General features: G+C 38.9%; 1 protein-coding gene across 7 annotated transcripts in view; it reads left to right on the top strand.

Moving 5' to 3' along the window:
• The window catches only part of LOC140499473 (uncharacterized), a 56,493-nt gene extending 44,359 nt beyond the window's left edge, over positions 1–12,134 (top strand). For all 7 annotated transcript variants that reach the window (XM_072600988.1, XM_072600970.1, XM_072600939.1 and 4 more), the window contains 4 exons: positions 5,529–5,650; positions 7,455–7,577; positions 9,602–9,641; positions 10,994–12,134. In XM_072600988.1, the coding sequence (XP_072457089.1) occupies positions 5,529–5,650; positions 7,455–7,577; positions 9,602–9,641; positions 10,994–11,071 (363 nt within the window). In that variant the 3' untranslated portion in view covers positions 11,072–12,134. The remainder of the gene's footprint in view (positions 1–5,528; positions 5,651–7,454; positions 7,578–9,601; positions 9,642–10,993) is intronic.
• The last annotated feature ends 9,691 nt before the right edge of the window (positions 12,135–21,825 follow it).

The raw sequence follows: 21,825 nt of genomic DNA on the forward strand, positions 1-21,825 counted from the left end.
ACATAACCCTATAGAAGGCTACTTTCTTGGTGAAAAGATATTTTCTTCCATCCTTTCGGAAGAGGGAGATCAGTGCATACAACCGGAGGAAGATAAGAAGGTCAAAGCAATGGAAGAACTCAGAAAGGATTTTGAAAAATCAAATAAGGGAGGTGGAGGAAAAATTGGGAAGAGAAATGAGAGCAATACAAGAAAATCATCAAAAAAAAGTCAACAGCATACTAAAGGAAATCCAAAAAAATGCAGAAGAAAATAACACCTTTATAAATAGACTAATCTAAATGGCAAAAGAGGCCCACAAATGCCTTAAAAAGCAGAATTAGCCAAATGGAAAAGGAGGTCCAAAAGTTCACTGAAGAAAATAGTTCTGGAGCAGATGGAAGCTAATAACTTTATGAGAAATCAAGAAATTATAAAACAATTATATAAAACAAAAAAAATTATAAAACAAAACAAAACAAATGAAAAAATAGAAGATAATGTGAAATATCTCATTGTAAAAACAACTGACCTGGAAATTAGATCCAGGGATTCCCCAATTGTTAAATGGTCAAAGGATGTAAAGAGGCAATTTTCAGAGGAAGAAATTAATGCTGTCTATAGTCATGAAAAAATTCTCTAAATCACTTGATTAGAGAGATGCGAATCAAAACCACTAGGAGGTACCACATCACGCCTATCAGATTGGCTAACATGACAGAACAGGATGATGATAAATGTTGGAGAAGATGTGGGAGAGTTGGAACACTAATTTATTGTTGGTCGAGCTGTGAGCTGATCCCACCATTCTGGAGAGGAATTTGGAACTGTGTCCAAAGGGCTACAAAATACCCTTTGACCCAGCAATACTGCTTCTAGGACTGTATCCCCAAGAGATCATCAAAATGGGAAAGGGTCCCTATATGTACAAAAATATTTACAGCAGCTCTCTTTGTGGTGGCCAAAAACTGGAAATCAAGGGGATGCCCATCAATTGGGAAATGGCTGAATACATTGTGGTATATGAATGTAATGGAACACTATTGTGCTATAAGAAATGATAAGCAGGAAGACTTCAGAGAGACCTGGAAAGACTTATATGAACTGATGTTGAGTGAAAGGAGCAGAACCAGGAGAACTTTGTACACAGCAACAATCACAGTGTGCAAGGAATTTTTCTGGTAGACTTTCTACTTCATTGCAATGCTAGGACTCAAAAAATTCCCAATGTACTGTTGAAACAAAACACCTTCCACATTCAGGGAAAGAACTATGGAATTGGATCGCAGAATGAAGCAGACCATTTTCTTTTGTATTTTGTTTTATGATTTCTCCTGTTCATTTTAATTCTTCTGTGCAACATAACTAAGGTGAAAATGTATTTAATAGCAACGTATGTGTAGGACCTACATAAAATTGTATGCCGTGTCAGGGAGGGAGTGGTGAAGGAGGGAGGGAGGGAGGGGAAAAAAAATCTAAGATATATGGAAGTGATTGTAGAACACTGAAAACAAATAAAATAATTTAATTTAGAAAAACAAAAAACAAAACGAAAATAGATCCAGGAGGAATAATTTTAAAATTACTGGTCTACTTGAAAACCATGATCAAAAAAGGAGCCTAGACATCATCTTTCAAGAAATTATCAAGGAAACCGCCCTGATATTATAGAAAGAGAAAATAGAAATCGAAAGAATTCACGATCACCTCCTGAAAGAGACCCCAAAAGGAAAACTCCTCGGAATATTGTAGCCAAATTCCAGATTTCCCAGGTCAAGGAGAAATTATTACAAGCAACCAGAAAGAAACAATTCAAGTATTGTGGAAATCCAATCAGGTTAACACAGAATTTAGGAACTTCTACACTAAGGGATCGGAATATGATGTTCCAGAGGTAGGGTTAAAACCAAGAGTCACCTACCTAACAAAACTGAGTATAATACTTCAGGGAGGAAAATGGAATTTCAGTGAAATAGAGGACTTCCAAGTATTCTTGTGGAAAAGACCAGAGCTTAATAGAAAATTTGACTTTCAAGTACAAGAATCAAGAGAAACATGAAAACATAAACAAGAAAGAGAAGCCATAAGGATCTCATTGAAGTTGAACTGTTTACATTCCTATATGGAAAAATATTATTTGTAACTCATGAGACATTTTTCAGTATTAGAGTAGTTAGAGGGAATGTATGTGTGTATGTATGTATGTATATGTTATATATGTTTATATGTGTGTATACACACACACACAGAGGGAACAGGGTGAGCAGAATATGAAGGGGAGAATACCTAAAAAATAAAATGTACTGTTCAGTGGAATGTATTAGGAGCAAGAGAGGGAGATGTAGAATGTAGCAAATCCTCTCACATAAAAGAGGCAGTGGAGGGGAAGGTGGAGAGATAAAAAGGAATAAGTGAGTCTCACTCTCATGGGATTTGGTTTAAGGAGGGAATAACACACTTAAGTGAGTATGGAAATCTATTTTATCCTTCAGGAAGGCTGGGGGAGCAGGATAGGAGAAGGAAGATAAAAGAAGGGTCAGCAAATTGGGGAAAGGGATCATCAGAAGCAAAACTATTGTGAGGGGACGGCTCACGGGAGAGAATGGAATAAATGGAGGGCAGGACAGGACCGAGGGAACTGTGGTTAGTCTTTTGCAGCATAACTGTTATGGAAGTGTTTTGCTTGGCTACACATGTATGACCTATATCAAATTGCTTGCTTTCTCAGAAAGGGTGGGTGGGGAGGGAGGGAGAGAATAAGGAACTGAAAGCTTTAAAAATGATTTTTAAAAATTGTTTTTTGCATGCTACTGGGAAATAAGACATACAAGAAATGGGGTATAGAAATCTTTTTTGCCCTACAGAAGAATAGAGGAGAAGGGGATGGAAGAAGGGGGAATGATAGAAGGGAGGACAGACTGGAGGAAGGGCTGGATGGGGTGCACGCTGGCTTGGGGTGAAGGGGTGGGAGAGATGGGGGAAAAACTTGGAATTCAAATTCTTGTGGAAATCAGTGTTGAAAACTGAAAAATAAATTATATATTTATGTATATTTTAAAAAGAATAGCTAAAAAGAGTAATTATTTTATACAGATCAGTACAAAAGGAAGAATTGATACAGAAGAATTAGATGGGGAAGAAGGGCTCGTAGTTCTGGTAACCTACTTTCATCAGGAATAGATTTAAGAGGGAACAATACATATATATTTAGAAGAATATAAAAATCTTCTAAATTCAGAGAAAGTAAAACAGTAGGAGCATGGGGAGAGGAGAGAGAACAAGGGAGGGATCTTTAGAGAGGAGGGGGAGGGAATAGGTAAAAGGGTATAGAAGGGTGTTTAGATTTATGAGAATCGGAGGATAGAGGAGGGATCCTTGGAGGGGGATAGACAAGTAATAAGAGGGCAAGGAAGTGGGTGTGGGTAGAAGTAAAGTAGAGGAGGCAGGCGGGATAGGTAACAAGATATGCACAAACAAAAACTAAAGATCAGGTGTAGAATAGATCTGGGAAAATGTGTATATGTCTGTGTCTGTACTTGTAGAGAAACATATCTAGACTTTATTGTGGCCTTCGGGAGAGTGGGGGAAGGGGAAAAAAGAACAGTAAAAAAAGTGCACAGCAGAGAACAAAAGAGCTCACAAAGAAGCAAAGATGCGCAATTTTCAACACAAGTATTCTTTATCATACAAGCTTTCTTGAGATGAAAATAAATTGTTACACAATTTGAATTCTCTCTTATGTTCTTCTATGCACATGACTTTTTTTTCTTTTTAACTTTATATTTAAGTTTATGATTCTAAAATAAAATTTAAAAAATTTTTTTAAAAACCAACTCAAGATGCACAACCCAAGGTGACTTACCCTGCAAATCTGAGCCTAACCTTAAATGAAAAAAGATAAACATTCAGTCATGAAGAGGCATTTCAAACATTTCTTTAAAGAAAACCAGACCCAAAAAAATTATTTCTCCAATACCCAAGGCAACAGAAATATTATGAAGACAGACCTTGAAGAGATTTCTTCCTAAACGTACACAGAGAGACATGAGTGAAAGCAGAAGTCAAATAGAAGTGAGGGTGGAGAAACAGTCCTGAAACCTAAGAACAAAACCTCTTAACACTTTACCTATAAGAAAATCAATGTCATTTGTGGGATTAAATTACAGAATGGGTGCACACAAAAGGGGTGGGAGGAAGAAGAGGGTAGAGAGGAATATATGATGTACCCTAGTCAGGTCAAACGCTAACAACAAAAGGAAAATAACCCTGTAGTCTCTCAGGAAGAAGAAAGCCTACAGAAGAATGATTGAGGACACAGAAGGATGGATTGAAAAAGAGGGAAATCTTATTCATTGGTAGCAAAGGGTACCACTGATGAATGTTCTGTGGTTGAAGAGATATTCTGTAAAACAAAAATAACCTAACAGTGAATAAGACCTGCAGAGATTTGGTGCTTGGACCACTCAGCCTGCCTCAGAAGAGGAATCAGCCTGTGGGGCACCTGACACTCAGAAGAGTATGAGGGGGTGGATCTAGGGAGAAGACTGAGGCAATAACAGAAACTCTAAGGAAGGAACCTAAGGTACCTTATAAATTTTAATTTCATGGAGAATGCAGACACTAAAGAAGGGCTAAATAATTATAAGGACCATGAATTAAACAGTAAAAGCCTAGAGTGCAGAAAAAAACCGGGAAGATAAATAGTGAAGAGAATGAAGGAAAGAAATCTTTTTTTTGAAAAAGGTACAGAAAATGACATTTTTAAAAACTTAGCAAACAAAGAAAGGGAGCAAGAGGATTATTACTTGACTACTTAACCAAGGGGAAGAATTAAATTAACTAGGTAAAATAAAGGAAAAAACTAAACAAAACCAAGTAAAGATGTAACAAGTAGAGGGGGTGGGGCTTGAAAATGAAGGGAAAAGAGCCTGTGGGAATAGAATTTCCTTAAAATTAAGCTAAAATAACTGAAGAAATATAGTACTGTGATCACAGAGGAAGGGTGGGGGAGAAAATGAGGGAAACTGTTAGAGGCAATTGGAGGAAAATACAAAACTAATCATGTTTAAATATAAATGGATTAAACAGTCCAATAAAACAAAAAGGTAAATTAAATCTGCCCCAAACACAAAATGCATTTAGAAAACAAAGATCCAAAGTAAAAATGAGGGGCATAAAAGCAGAAGTTTGCTATCAGATGAAGCAAAAACTGGGTGGTGTGTGTGCGGTGTCTCCAAAATTCTTAGTTTGATTTTAAGCTATTAAAACTTAAAATTGCTACTTCTCTAAGACTTTTTGGGACACTGTAAATAAAACGCTTAAAGCTAGCCCTTTACATAAAGTAGGCATCTAATGGTAGCTGAATATTATGAATGCTCTTATCTATAAATGTGAGTAGCCTTTGGGGCCTCGGTATACTTAAATGGGCCTTCATTTACCTGTGTGGATATTAAATGAGGGAGAAAAGTGTAAAGGGAAGAGAGAATTGCAATGAAATGTTGGCTATGGCAGTGAATTAAGTCTCTTTCTCTTTTAAAAAACTTTCCTAGAAAAATTTCTGGGCACTAAAGCTATTTTTGGAAGGCCTCTTGTCCCAAATGCCTGTTCTTCATGATGTTGTCAGTATGATTGCCAGAGATCTGAGTTACCAGAAAAACACTCTGCTAAAATTGTAAGTGCTTCCCCCTTGAACTACTCATTTAAAAGATGCCAGAAAGCAAACCTGAACAACTTGTTGGTGCTTATTGGACAAAAATTGGTACCAGTCTTGTCAAGTAGTTGTTGATGAATATAGTTGTCCTGGGCACTTATTTCAGCATGGGGTATTTTGATGCATGGTGGAAAACTTATTTTCCCTCTGTTCCTCCTCCTAAATTGAAGAAATGTAACTTTGAATATTTTGTGTAGAGAAAATTGATGTTCTGTGAGGCTTTGTGAATTTTTTATATTCCACAGTTATGAGTGAGTCATGATTCAGTTAATAGGCCCTAGAAGGCACAGCTGCTCTGCTCGAAGTAATTGCTGTTCCATCAGTCACTGGCCTCTGTTACTTATAAGATGATAAAAATAAGAGAGGTAATTTTGATATAAATGCTTTTTACCTGATAAAGTACTCATGTCTCATTATAATTCAAGCCCAATGTGCATTAATTCCACCTTATGCTGGTTTTTTTTTATTTGTTTAGCTTTCTTATCCAGGGTTTGTTGGGTAAGATTTCAGTTATTTAAATATTTATAATTTCAATAAAACTATGTATGTTTTATATTTATACATTTAACGTATCTTATGTGTATAAAATATTTGATCTTGTGTGTGTGTGCGTGTGGTTTTCCTATAAAGAAAATCTCGTAGCCAGCACTTCCCTTTTCTGTATTGTTCCTAAATATGGCTTCCTAGCTCGGAATGTGTGGGGAGAGCAAAGTAATGATACCTATTACATTAGCCTTTTAATTACAAGGAAGTCACTTTCTTTAATCTTGCCTTGTCTTTGTAAGTACAGTGGTAGTAAGATGAGCTTTACATTCTCCCTGCTCTGATAAAGGAGTGTTGGATATTTTTTTAAGGTGCATTTATTAATCACCAATTCCAAATACTTTTATTTATCCTGAATGGAAAGACATCAGAAGAAATCTGCATTGGGTGGTTTTGACCGTAGTCATGCTGAATGCCACTCTTAGTTTTCATGCATTTATTTTATCCTGCTTTTTTTTTTTATAATATGGAGAACAGGGAAGAATCCTTCTGTTTTAGTAGTGTGTAATACAAAGGGTTACTGCTGGATCTAGCCTTCCTCCAGTCACTAGCACAAGTGACCACTGGTGGTGATGTAGCAATAAGCTGCTTAAAAGATGACTGGTTTACTATATGAATAAACAGAATTTTCCTAGTAACTGTTCCTCAAATGGCTAAAGTTAGAGACCTTCAAGGGTTCTCATATTAAAGGCCTTATTGGAGCCCAGAACTTAGAAGAGGGAAGGTTATCTGTCTTAGAAAAAAAAAAATCTGGCTTCCTAATTTGTATCTATTCGTTCCTTCTGCCCCCCTGTCATGGGGAGAAGGAGATGGGAGGAGGGGAGGTGTATCATCCATGATTAAAGAAATAATCAAAGTTCATTGAACTTGAAAAAATAAGAATTTGATGTGATTGAACCCCAAAATGCAAAAAAAAAAAATTAATATTAAAAAGATCCTTGAGGTATGTGGAACAAGAAATCTGAGAAACATAAGACACATTTACTTTTCTACCCATTGCTTGTCACCTTTCTGAGACAGTCCCATTTATAGACTTTGAAGGTGTTTACTGTCGCCGTTAATAGGTGTTTATTGAACATCCTCAAAATTGATGGCACTGTAGGAAAGAAAGGCACTTCATGCTGGGTTTTGCACGTTCTGAGAGAGATAAAATTGATGCTTAAATTGTCAAGTAGGCTTAATTTAAAGGCATGACTAAATGCTAAAATGTTTGTTTAAATAGGTGGCAAACCCTGGGGCCAGACTATGTTGGGGAGCTACTTTGCCTTTTCCTGAGCTTCAGGAATTCACAGTTACAGTCTGTTGGCATCTATCTATCACATGTGGTAATAGAAAACTTAAATCAGTGAGTATTATGAACATTAATTCTAATGTAGAATGATTTCAAGAAAAATGACTAATTTGTACCTTTCTGATTTAGCATCAGCATGGTCTCTTGACTACTTCCTATTAGCATGATCTGTAGAAGGATGTGTTTGAAATGTGCTTTTAATTCTGCTGTTAGAAGGTGGGACAAGGAAAATATTCAACATAGATGTGTTTATTTACCATGATTGAAGAATTGTCCTGGATATGTTTGTGTCTTTAGTATGCACAGAGATCATAGTCCATTAAATCCTATGAAATTTATTCTTTTAGGATAGAAAAGTTTGTATATTCATTCATTTGCCCCTAAGAGTAAATCACTTGCCCTTTTCTGAGCTAGATAATCTCTCGTTCATAAAAGGCTTTCCAGTATGCAAAGCTAGCTAGCTGATGTTGATTTCAGGACTCATAGGGTAGGCTAAGTCAAGCTGTAGTCCTCTGCGTCATATAAAACTCTAACAGCTAAATGTACTTGAAACTTTTTGTGGTGGGGGAGAGGGTTTGTAGGCCTTGAGCATCTGACAGTCAACATGCTTAAGCACCATAGGGCCAGTCCAGCTCCTTACTTTTAACTAGATTGAGCTGAGGGGAAGTCATGGGGAGACCATGAAGAAAAGCAGAAATGAGGGCAGAGACTGAGGGCAAGTTTTAAGATCTCCCACACACACACAAATTCATTTGTTGCTTTTAACTTAAAAATTCTAGTTTAGTGTCTGTTCTTTTTATTTTTTAAGGTAAGACTCTGAGAGAGGTTAGTTGTCTTTGATACTTATGTATCAAAGAACGAAAATGCTAAACGCTGACCTCAGCCTGTGAGTCTATGAGAAGACTTGATTTCTTGTTGAAGGTGTTTCTGAGTCTAAAGTAAGTCGTCCTGTGCTGGTTGGCGTAGAAGTAGAGGAATCTCGCTCTTCCCTCATTTCTGATCCTGTGCGAAGGAAGAGTGATTAGGAAATAGACTAGTTTGTAATTTATTCGTTCTGATTCATTTCTGTTTCTTTAGAAGACGAACTAGATCTCTGGTTTTCTTAATTTTCTACTTGAAGCATTCTCATTATAGTTAAGGGATTTTTCTTTCATTCAGACAGCATCTTCCAGACATAATTAAAGACAAATTCGAAGCCCAGAAGTCTTCCTCTAAGATTGATATGTTTAGGGAAAGTTTTTAGAAGATTGCACAGAGTAAGGAACATCTTGAAAATAACCTTTCTTATGTTGACCCAGTTTACTTTGTCAGATTGTCACCATTTGCACTGGAATACTCAGGGGATTTTGTGCATGTGTGTTGTATGTTGCTTTATTTTTTAGCAAGTGCTGCAACAGACCAACCTTGGATGACTAAAAATTGCCAAAATTCCCCACCACAATGAATATTTCTCAGGTTCTTCATCATCCACACATGAATGCAGTTATTAGAAAATTGATTTTTTAAAATTATTTTATTTGTTTTCAGTGTTCTACAATCACTTCCATATAACTTAGATTTTTTCCCCTTCCCTCCCTGAGATGATTTGTTTGTTTTAAAATTCAAAATGAGATTTTGAAAATATATACCACTTACTATAAACAATCCTCCAGTTTAAGACAGCCTGATAGTTTATTTTTGTCTCTGTTCTCCCTTGGCATTGCTGTGGGAGTCAGCTTAGGTTGGTCCCAGCTGCTGGTGCTTACCCCTCCCCATAGCCTCTGAAGCTTGGGCTCAGGAATCTTATAAAACTATGAAATCCAGGGCTATTATTAGTAATATTTTGGCTTTATCACCTGTCACATGGGTTTTCTGAGGGCTGACCTGGAAATCTAATCACCATTTAGAATATTATTTTTATGGAGAGAAGATTTCAGGTTCCAAACTAGCAACTTCTAAGGGAATGTTTAGAACACAACTCATTAGTAAGTTAAGGACTTAGTCTTGTGAATCCTAACCCTGGAACTTGCACACATTATGTGGGAAAATGGCATAGTTGATGAAAATATTAAAAAAATGATTGTTCTTACCTTTTTTAGGTGTCCTTGGGCAAAGTCACTTGATGTTTTTCGTCTCAAAGTAAGTCTATCTCTGTTCATTTGTAAGACAAACTTTTTTAAAAACATAGGATCTTCTCATACGTTATATGTGTTGAAGTGATTTACCAAAGTATGACATTTTCTCTTTTTGCCTCACTTTGCTGACTTTGTTCCTCTCCTTGGAGTCCAGTTGCCTTTTACATAATCCTGTGTTTTACAGCTATCTGTGTTGGTGTCTTATTCTCCTATTAGACTATAGACCCTTGGAAAGGAAAGACCATGTCTTACCTAGCGTAGGGCTCTGTACACAAAAGATACTTAATAAATGTTGATTGTTGTTACTTAGTGTGAGCAACTATATCATGACTTTAAGAGAAATACACGTCTGCTTATTGGTGTAAGTATTCAAACATGACATTGGGCATTACGTGGATTCAAATAGACTAAATTACAAGAGACAGACTCCTGTCAGAAGTAAGGAAGGAAGTGTGAGCAGGGTGCAGCAGTAACATTCACACTCTTTATAGATGAACCACTCATACAAGGGATCAGGTCAGGTGGGCGTTTTGGTCCGATTTTTGCCCATATTAGCTCTGCCGGTAGCATTGAATTTATTTCCTTTGTTCACCCTGTACTTTACTTTCACTGTGTGGCAGAGACAGGCAGCTTCAGAATTAAGATCGACTTTTTGGCTTGAAGTGAACTAGGAGCTAAGAGGACCAAAAAGGAATGTCAGTAAGGCATGTTTAAAATACAAAACAGACAAGTTCCTTATGTAAAGAAACTTGCAGTGAACCTCTTTGTAAACATAAGAACTCTTCTCTAATGTGACCATTCACTCTCACCCCAGATTTGTTTCTCCTTTTTAGAGTTGAGGGTATTGTGTATTCTAAAAGCATCACATGCCTCTCCATCATTTTCAGTGATTATTCACTCTTCTGCATTTCTGTTAATCCTCCAAAAGAATCCTCCATAATAGAATGCTGTATTGGAAAGGTTACTAGCTACGAGAAGAGGACGTGGGTTCCAGGAACAGCTCTGCTCCTGGGTGACTTGGAGCAAGTCCCTTCTTCTCTTTACTCATCTGTAAAATGAGAGATTAAATCAGGGTGGGGAACCTGCAACCTCAAGGCCACATGTGGCCCTCTAGGTCCTGCAGCCTGTGACTGAATCCAAAATTTACAGAACAAATCCCCTTAATAAAAGGATTTGTTCCATAAAACTTGGCTTCAGTCAAAAGGCCTAAGGACCTAAGATTAGATGATTTCTAATGTCTGTTCTAAATTCTATGACCCTATAAATGTTTTGCATTTGCTGTTACTTTTAACATTTTTAGGTGCTTGACTTCATACTAGGATTTGTATTTATTTTATCCTCTTGTTATCTATGCAGGCTTTCAGAAGACCTCATCTCGAGACTGCAAATTATCTTCAGTTGAACAAATTTGTATCTATTTTGGAGAATTTGTAACTCCATTTCCTAAATCATTTCTCTTGGGAATTATGAATTTGTTGCCGCTCACTGGCAGACACCTACAAGTTCACCATGCCTGCTTGTTCAGAATTTCCTCTTACATAAAATAAAGACTTTCTGGATTTTGACATCTTGGTAGTAAGATTCCCGATTGCCAGATCTAGTGGCCTGTGTTTTTATTCACCTGAGATTGCATTCTGAATGAGAGTGATGGGGAAGAGTATCCTATAGAAAACAAATCAATTGAGATGTCTCCGTTATGTAGGTGCCATTGTTTATCTTCAGTTTATCTTCAGTTTCACCCTTTCCAGGGTTTGGACAATTGTAAAATATCCAAGGGCTCCTTTCAGAGTGCACGTAGAGTAGCCATCTTGCAAAGCCGGCCCCCCACCCCACAGATGACTCACTCTTGTGAATGTGATTTGAGTTAGCTGTGCTCATGCCAGGCTAGCATGGAGGAGGGCAGCAGTCCTATGGGGGAAAGTGACTCACGCATTTCCCTTTCTGGGTTAATTTTCTTTTAACCTTCAGTCAGAACACAGGTGTAGCCTTTGTTCTTAAGCCTTTAGCCTTAAAAATCCATGTTTCCCCTTTAAATATTTAAACAAAACTGTAGTACCATAGGTTTTGTAAAGGTAGATCTGAGTAAATACTCTAGATTTTCAAACTAGTTGGTTTTTTTTTTTAGTTATAGTTGCCTAGAAATAGGTAAATTCAGAATTTCTCACTCTGCTGCTACCATAAGTAAATTATCAGTAACCAGGTTCTTAATTAATTGCATTTACCATTTATGTTCTAATTTGTAAAAATGGTGTCTTCTGTCATTTTTTGCAGCCTCCAGTTGTGCTGGAAGTGATGTTCCTAAATGCCTCCTTTCACTTTTCTTTGAAATGATATCTGATATATTTTTGCACATGTAGGACTTACAGATAACTTAATTTGTCTGAGTCTAAATTATTTTTTTAAATCATATTCAAATTTTGAGATATTATGTAAGAAAAGTATCAGAATTTTTATTTGCTCTGCTTAACCTTGTGAAATAAAATTTTACTGTGTTATTTTTCTATGTGTCTTTCTTTCACACAAGACTTTTTAAAATGCTGAGGGGGTGAAGTTAATTATTTGGTAGTCTGTGGAAAGGCTAGGACTGAACCAACTTTAGCTTATAACTTCTGTGTATAAATCCCATAGTTTCCTGTATTTGCCTAATTTCAGTTAGGTTTTCAGACTTTTGAAAAAAAAAAAAAAGATGCCCTCCCTCAAAAAATGCCTATTGTTATTTTGTCCTTCCCAGTTCAAGAAAATTGGACAAAACCACATCATGTATACTTATACTTTTCATTAACCAGAAGAAAGAGTAGGTATTTTTTAACCCTCTAACTGAATGTGGCCCACGGAGGCCTCAGCTATGCAAACCTAGAAAGAAAGAAAGAAAAGTTGTTCTAGAAAGAAAAGTTCTTCTGTCTCTTCATGTGACGTATTCACCTTTTCCCCTTGATTAGAGGGAGAGGAGTGGAGTGAAAAGAGCATGGGACTTAGACAGGCCAGAAGCCCAGAATCCCAGTTCTTCTGCCTAGTGCTGGCCACATGATGGGGCATTCTTTCCTCCAGTAGCTGGTGCTGTTTGTTATACATTGGAGCTGCATAAAAAGTTCAACAGGCATCTGCCCCACAGGATTGCTGTGAGGGAAGCCCTTTACGAACACAAAGGTGATGTGTTAGTGGGATCTGTACTTACTTCCCTGATTGTAAAAAGCAGGGGTTGACTTTGTTGACTTTCAGAAAGAATGTACATATAGTTTGCAAAAAGAAATTTTTTAATCTTCAGAAAACAAGCACAAGATAGAAATTGCCTTCAACAAGAACCGCCAAAATCCAGAAGACCTCAGGAAGGGATACAACTGAGCGTGCTGTTGTTCCTGCCTCAACTTCCATTTCCCGGACCATAAAATGAAATGGTTGGGCCGGGTGATTTTTAAGCCTGCAGGGAGGCATGGTCACGCTTGATTTACAGAGCAGGGGATGCCTGTTAGTTGGCAGGCACAGAGCATGTGGGCTTCAATGGTAAGGCTCATTGGTATCCCCTATTAATGTTTGTCTGTCTTTGTTGTCAAAGAGAGAAAAATAACATGAATTTTAATAACTCACTGGGAAAACTACATCTTACAAAATTTTAATGAATAGTGATGATTCACATGAAAAGATATAAATAGAAAACCAGATCATTGACATTTAACATTTTCATTGCATTTACTATGTGCCAAATACTTTGTACAATAACCTATCTGGGAGGTAGGTGCTATTATGATCCTTATTTTGCAGACGAGGAAACTGAGGCAGAGTGACTTGCCCAAGGTCACATAGTAAGTATCTGAAGCTGGGTTTGAATTAAAAATTTTCCTGCCTCCAGAACCATTTCTCTATCCACTGTGCAATTCAGCTGGCCCGGGGGAGGGGGGGATACTAAACTTAAAAGATTTTAAATGGAGGTTGGAGAACTGTTTTGTCAAAACTCACCTTTATTTCTCAAGTGTTGCTGACACCCCTCTCCTTGGCCTTCATACACACAGACAATAAAGGAGCTAGAGTTTGGGCCCAGATTTCTTTGATTCCAAATCTAGTAGCAGCGTTTCCACTCTGGTCCTAGATACAGGTCACAAACTCAGCTTTGGGTCCTCCCAAGTCCCCAACCAGGAGGTGCCAAGTGGAAAGGAATGAAAGTCAAGGGTCAGGCCACTTCACATTTTGCTTTCTTGCCAGTTTCACTTCTGGGGTTTAACTATAAGGAAGAAGAGAACGGGACAGTAAGAGGAACTGGATATCAGCTTTGACTGGACAAGTGCTGATCCCACATTCTTTTCACCCTCACATGTAATGGACAGTCAGAGAAAATGGGCCCCTTAATTCCCTGAAATCTGTTACAGTGCCTTAAAGATTATAAAGTGCTTTACACACATACAGGAAGTCCTAAATCAGGCCCCTCCAATTCATTCATGCCTCCCAAGGGGTAGACATGGCTGTTCACATCTCTTGGATGTGCAGGGAGTCACCAACTACAATCCTTTCAGTAAGAAGGAACACCATCAGACCTTGCCAAGTGCCCTACCACCTACTTCTACCAGATCTCTCCCTCTCTACAGAAGTGCAGTAGCTCTCAAGAAGCCTGAGCCTTCCCAGCCTCCTCTGCAGCTGAACCTTCCCCCAGTTAGAACTTGTGAGCTTGAGAAGAGATACCGTCTCACTTTTCTCTGTGTTTCTTCAACATTTATCATAGTGCTTGACACATAACAAGTGCTTAATGATGCTGTTTCATTCATTCATTAAACCCACTTGATCCTCCCAACAACCCTGTGATGTCAATTCTGCCAAAATTGGCATTCCTAATTTTACCAGGGCATTAAAGCTCACCTTATGTGATGTACCTAGGGTCACATCACTAGTAAATATTGGAGGTGGGATTCAAAACTATGTCTTTCCTAGAAGCTGGAGAGGGCATTAGAGACCATCTGTCTAGTCCAACCCTCTTTATAAATAAGAAACCTAACAACCAAAGAGGTTAAGTGGTTTGACCCAAGGTGGCAGAGGTAGCCAGAGGCCAAGAGAGATGAGTGGTGAGGATTCAAATTCAGGGCCTGTGACCTCAAATGTGGTATATTTCTCACACCAGACGACAGTGCCTTCGGACAGCTCAGAGGAGAAACCAAAGTTAGCCATAAGGAAGAAGGGCAGAGGAAAAGCTACTTTGAGATCTGCAAACAAGAAATAAAGACAATAGAATCATTTTTCTTGAAATATATGACACGTATCTTTCTTTAAAATAGAACTGGACCACACCTGTCCCACAGGGTTAGGTATTTGATGGAACCCTTTGAGTTAAATTGAAGCAATGAAACGGAATAGAAAAAACCCTGGCCTGGAAGGTAGGAAAGTTAAATTCTGATTCTGACTTTGCTGCTAACACTGTTTGGGCAAGTCTTTTCTCTGAGCCATTAGTTTTCCCATCTATAAAATGAGGGGGTTGAATTAGATCAGAGATTCTTAACCTGGGGCCCAAAGTCTTCCCCTCTGCCCCCAGAGTACATAGATACATTTCAGGAAGCCTATGGACTTGGTTAGGAAAAAAAATAATTACATCTTTATTTCCATATAATTGATTTCTTTGTAATTCTATGTTTTTTATGCATTTAAAAACATTAATCTGAGCAGGGATCCACAAACTTCACTAGACTGCCAAAGGGCTCCGGTGCACATATATACACCCCACAAACAGTTAAGAATCCCTAGACTAAATGATCTTTCTGTTGGGAGTTTCTGTGGTTCTATATATGTTCTTTCCCCTTCCATTCTGGGCCAGAGTTGCATACGCAATATAACCAAACTTTTCTGTCACTCTGGTTAGTGAGTAAAAACTTCCCCCTTACCCGTAACTCTCTTCTATAGAAAAGGCCATAAAGAACAAATCCAGTCCCACTTAGATCATGATGCATGATGTGAAACTATTTCCACTCCAATTTTCTTAGTAAACTGGTTGCCTTCAACCAACCAATGGTTCTACCAACAAGCTGATGAGGACAGCAAGAGACCCATTTGGATCAAAGCAGTTGTCGACACGTGGCCTCAGGAACAGCTAACAGCAAGTCTGCAAATAGTACTGAGAAATGTTGAACACTAATACTCTATGAAATTTGATCCCACTGATAACTTCCCTGTACACCTCCTTTTCTGAACACACATTCTGCTTTGTGCCTTCTGTGCTGCCCTCCTTTCCAAATCCAGTTTAAAAAGCTGCCACTGTTTCCTTCTCCCCTAAAGTCACTCACACATACACACACCCTACAAATGTAGGTCAAGACAGAATACCTGTCCACCATGATTCTCCTTAGTTGTCCTCCTTTGCCCTCAATATCACTTTTAGCATTTTGAAAGTTTCTTAATTCTCACCGATCACATTAGTTGTACTAATTTCAGTCCTTTCCATTTGGTATCAAGTACTTAGGGTGTCTTGGGACCTCCTTCTAGGGACTTAGGAGGTCAGAGCTCCCAAGAGCTGAGTTTGTGGCTAGTATCTAGGATCAGAGTGGAAAGGGTACTACTGGATTGGAAATCAAAGAACCTGGGCCCAAATCTCAGCTCTGCTGCTTACAACCGTGTGACTTTGAAGAAGGCATTTAATCTGTCTGAGCCTCAGTCTCCACAGCTGTAAAATGAGAGGCTTGGGCTAGATCATCTCTCTACTCCCTTTCAACTTTAAATCTAAGAATTAGCTTTTCACTTGGCTAGTCCCAACAGAAGTTATCTACTTGCAGCAAGGGATGATGTAGGATTATTTTTTTCCCAAAGAATTTACCATTAGTAATTTGAATCTGACAGCATAAATGGTTTAATGTATTTTATATGGAACCAGTATATTGACAGGCAAGTGGGCAGTGGAGAGAGTCATTTTAGAAAGACGTATTATCCTTATAAAAATCCATGGTGTATGATTTTTTTAAATTTTAGTTCAAGTCTTTTCATTGTTGAGTAGGAAACACATTTTCTTCTAGCTGGTATGGGTGTGCCCAGGTATTGTCTATCCTGGGTTCATGTTGCCCCAGGAATAACTCCTGTCTTTGATAATATCTCCTTGCAAGGTGTGAATTTTCTGCCTTTTATGGGTACTTGTTGTACCATTGACACAGGGTGATTAATATCTGATTAGATGTCTGACTCTTCATGACCCCATTTGGGGTTTTTTAGATAAAGGCATTGGAATGGCTTGCCACTTCCTTCTTCAACTCATTTTATAGATGAGGAAATTGAGGCCAACAGAGTTAAGTGACTTGCCCAGGATCACACAACTAGTAAGTATCTGAGGCTAGATTTGAACTCAAGATAAGTCTTGCTGACTCCAGGCCCAGAACTCTCTGCACTTTGATACCAGCTAACTTCTAGTTCATATACCCTATCTATCTTTATGGCTTGGAGCTTGGCCATTTAAGAAGGTGGGGTAGGAGGGTCAGAGAGAGACTAAGACAAAGGCTAAAGAGAGAGGAATAATACAAAGAAATACTTTGTTCCCTAGTGGCTGGATCCACAGCAAAGGGAGGCAGCAATTGTGATAAAGGAGTTCCTGCGCTAACAGAGTCATTCTGCAATGGTAATTTAAGTGGGAAGATCTTTCCCATTCATTGTTAGGCCCATTAAATCACATTGAAGCCTAAGTCATATGTGATAGGAAGAGCTGGCTGAAGGTGTTGGAACAGGAAGAGTGGAGCAGAAGGGAGGAAGTTGGTGAAAACAGGGTGGAGGAGAGAGGATGCAGGCAGGCAGGCACAGCTAGTCTTATGAGTGTTTGTGGGAAGGCCCTGGCCGGTAGAGGGAGTGGGGGGATAGTATTGCCTTGGTGATGCAGAAGTGTGTGGAGGGGCAAACCCAGACCTATCCCCTCCCTTCCCCAGTGCTGTGCAGATACAAAGACTGAAGGGCCAGGTCTCACCTGCAAGTGTTTGGTGTGTGTGTGTATGTGTGTGTGTGTGTGTGTGTGTGTGTGTGTGTGTGCGCGCGCACGCGTACGCACACGTGTGTGTTGGGGGACAAAGAGGCAGTGTTCTGGAATACTGTATGATAAGCCTCAATGGAATCCCTAACAACACTGAATTCTTTTCCTTTTCAGAGTGGGGAGGCTCATCCAGGTTTTGTTAATGTTCAGTCATTTTTCCAAAGACACTGGAGCAGTTTGCCATTTCCTTCTCTAAATCATTTTACAGATGAGGAAACTGAGGCCAATAGGCTTAAACAGCTCATCCAGGGTCACACAACTAGTAAGTGTCAGAAGCCAGATTTGGACTCAGGAAGATGAGTCTTCCTGACTCCAGGCCCAGCGTTTGTTCTATCCACTACGCCCCCTAGCTGTCCCATATAGTTCCCTGCAGAAGGTAAAAGCCCACAGGAAATAAAGAACATGTTGACTATGGGCTCAAGTATGATTCAACAAATTTTTTGTAGATTAAATAAAACCTGTCCTATATTCAATTCAACAAACACTGTGCTTTGTGTCAAAAAGAATTCTAGGAACTAAGGATACAAAGATAAATATAAAATAATCCCAGCCTCCAAGGAGTTGATATATTCCTATTAGGTTAACTTAAGTGCTTGTGTGGGAGCTAAGGTTCTAAATTCTGATTTTCCTGCAGAGAACAAAGGTTATCAGAAAGCCCTGAAGTCTCCAGTTCAGTGTGAGACCAGGATTGCTGGTTTGAGTCATCCGTATTTTCTTTTCAGTCTTTCAATGGTTTGGTTTTTTTAAAACTGTTTAAAAGGAACCACTAAAAAAATTTTTTTTCAAACTCTCTGAAGCCTAGGTATTATTTAAGGAATTAATGAGATTAGACCTCTTCATGCATCATAACAGAATGCCACCAAGTCAGCATAGTGTGTTCATCTGGTTCAGAGGGTTCCAGATGTCTTTCAGAAACATAAACTGATCTGAAAATCCACGATGATGTAGGATGGTTTTAATGTCAAAACAGTTGACCAGTTTTTAAAAGGAGTTCATGTGGATGGCTCCAGATTCTTGTGTTGGTCTGGGGAGAGGCAGTTTAAGTTTTTTTAGCTGAGCCCCAAAGCAGAGAATGAGAGTGAAAAGAGAACATAATGTGTGTGTGTGTGTGTGTACACATATGAATACAGCAGCACGCAGATTGGACGACTGGCCTCTCTTCCCACCTAGTAGCTTGGATTTGATAAGATGGCAACACTATAAACAACGTCAGGTTTCCAAGCTGTTTACCTTCGTGCTTTGTTAACTTGGCCTCTTTGAAAATTCTCAGTCACCTCTTCCAACAGTGGAGAGAAAGCAGAGAGAAAGTCTGTGGGCTTCTGGCTTAAGTGAGCAGTTAAAGGATAAGTGAAGATGGTCACTTATCACAGAGGTCTTCAGATGCCGAGGAAGTTGGAAGAACAAGGCAGCGGGGACCATATGTTCCTTAAACTTTACATCATTGCCCATTCCCTGTGGCGCTCTGTGTGCCCAAGTGTATTTGTTGATTTGAATTGGCTTAGCAAAGGCAAGAGTGTGGAGCGGGAGAAGATTGCTGAACGTGGAGTCAGGTGGTCCTAAGTTCAAATCCTGGCCATGACATTACCTGTGTGACCTTCACGCTCTTTTTCCTTTGTGTCTCAGAAATTGAATAGTGAACATGCCTTACACTGTCAAATATAGTGGTTTTGTTTAACTGTTTTTCTCCCTTGGTGTGGGGTACCAACAAAGGTGCGGGGTACCAACAAAGGTGCCACATATTGGGAAATGACTTGATTTTTTTTTTAAGTCTGTAAAACCTTTTTTAAGCCATAAAATGTGTGGAATAGTCTCCATAAAATCTACATAAATGGAACTATTAGCAAATTATTATTAGAAAAGCAGATCAAAAAAGCTGTACAACAGGCCCTCCTGTGTATATTGGAGTGCTTGCTTTTACAGATACAAAGAAAGACAAAAACAGTCCTTGTTTTCAAGGTGCACAAAGAATGGGGGAAACAACATGCAGATACCAACATACAAGCAAAATACAGACAAACTGAATTGAGAAGGAAGGCATTAAGGTTAAAGAGACCTGGAAAAGGCTTGAAGAAGGTGGAATTTAACTTTTGAGACTTGTAGGAGCCAGGGAAGCTAGGCAAGAAGTGATGCATCTTCTAAGAGCCTCAAAACTCTCATAGTTTAATGTTATCATCCCTGATAGCACTGATTTTGTGTTATGGAATTTTGCCCTAGATCTAAAAAGGCACCAAGTTAATTTTCCAGCTGACTTCTATTCTTGATTAATATTTCTTGAGCTATATTAAAAAAATAAGTCATAATTTTGCCTTAGTGCATCAATAATGTGATTCACTAATTCAAAGAAAGGTAAATGGATCCAATAAATACCCCCCTAAAAAATGCCACATTCTGTGCTCACCCTTAACTCTAATTTTAAAAATCAGATTTACATTTATTTCTAATTACTTTTTGATCTCTTACCAGGTAAATGATCAGAAAAGTTCTACCAGTGACTCAAATCTGCTGAGTTACTTAACTAAGCAAAGAGAAAGTTGATCTCAGTCTAATACTCTCTCTAAATCCCTGCTGGAATGATGACTCACTTTGATGTGACACACTTGTTAGAGAAGCAGGGGTCTTAGGATTTAGAATGGTGCATACCGTGAGAAAGTCACTGAACTGCTTGATTTTTCTTCACTTGTATACCTCTGTTATAAGGAAGGTTGAGGGGCAAGGGCTAGGGTGAGATGGGTCAAAAAATAATTGGTACCCAAAAAGACATAAATAAAACTTTTTTTAAAAAAAGTTCATATGCCCAAAAGGCTACAAAAATGTGCATACCCTTTGACCCAGCAATACCACTTCTAAGACTGTATCCCCAAGAGATCATCAAAATGGGAAAGGGTCCCACATGTACAAAAGTATTTATAGCAGTTCTCTTTGTGGTGGCCAAAAACTGGAAATCAAAGGGATGCCCATCAATTGGGGAATGGCTGAATAAATTGTGGCATATGAATGTAATGGAATACTATTGTGCCGTAACAAATGATGAACAGAAAGACTTCAGAGAGGCCTGGAAGGACTTATATGAACTGATGCTGAGTGAAAGGAGCAGAACCAGGAGAACTTTGTACACAGCAACAACCACAGTGTGTAAGTCTCTTAAGGCAAAATGACTTCCACATCCAGGGAAAGAACTATGGAATGTGATCACAGAATGAAGCAGATCATTTTCTTTTGTATTATGTTTTGATTTGTTTTATGATTTCTCCCATTCATTTTAATTCTTCTATGCAACATGACTAAGGTGAAAATGTATTTAATAGGAATGTAAGGGGCAGAGCCAAGATGGCAGAGTAGAAACATGTACATACTCTAGTTTTTCCCCCACAGCCCATAATATATCTGTAAAAAATGGCTCTAAACAAATTCTAGAGCAACGAAAGCTACAAAAGGACAGAGTGAAAGAGATTTCCAGCCCAATGTAGCCTGGAAAGCAGACAGGAAAGGTCTATCACACGAGGCACAGAGCAGAGCATGGCCCATGAACCCCTGCCCAGCTCTGGCCATTTGGCACTGGCAGGAACAGGACCAGAACAGCCTTGGGGGTGGAATCCCCAGCAGCAATGGCGGTTCTCAGATCCCTCAACCCACAAATGCCAAAGAAATCTTCAAAGGTAAGTGAGAAAACTTTTTTGTCTAGATGAGAAGGGAACTCAGTCTGGCCCCGCTGGCAACAGTCATTGCAGCAGTGTCCAGTTTTGGAGCCCCCTGCCTAAATCCCGGGGGGAATTGAGCAGCTGATCTGAATCTCAGTCCTAAGCCAGGCCCTGGGGTGAGGAGGAGGAGCACTGGCAGAGCTGGAGGCAGCTGTGAAGAGGGAATTCTACTACTTGCAGATTCTGGGCAGAAAAGGTTGTTCCCAGACCGGTGTGCAGGCCAGGAGGGGAGTAAACTCCTCTCCCTTGATTGTGCCACCTTGGAGGAACTGAGAACTTACAGGTCCCCAGAGTATACCCTCCTCTTGACAAAGGACTCAAAAGTCAAGTAACTGGTTGGGAAAATACCCAAAACAGGGAAAAAGAATAAGACAATAGAAGGTTACTTTCTTGGTGAACAGGTATTTTCTTCCATCCTTTCAGATGAGGAAGAACAATGCTTACAATTGGAGGCCTCCAAAATATATATGCAATGGTCTCAGGCCATGGAAGAGCTCAAAAAGGATTTTGAAAAT

This window comes from Notamacropus eugenii, chromosome 1 (assembly GCF_028372415.1).
Source record: "Notamacropus eugenii isolate mMacEug1 chromosome 1, mMacEug1.pri_v2, whole genome shotgun sequence".
NCBI lineage: Eukaryota > Metazoa > Chordata > Mammalia > Diprotodontia > Macropodidae > Notamacropus > Notamacropus eugenii.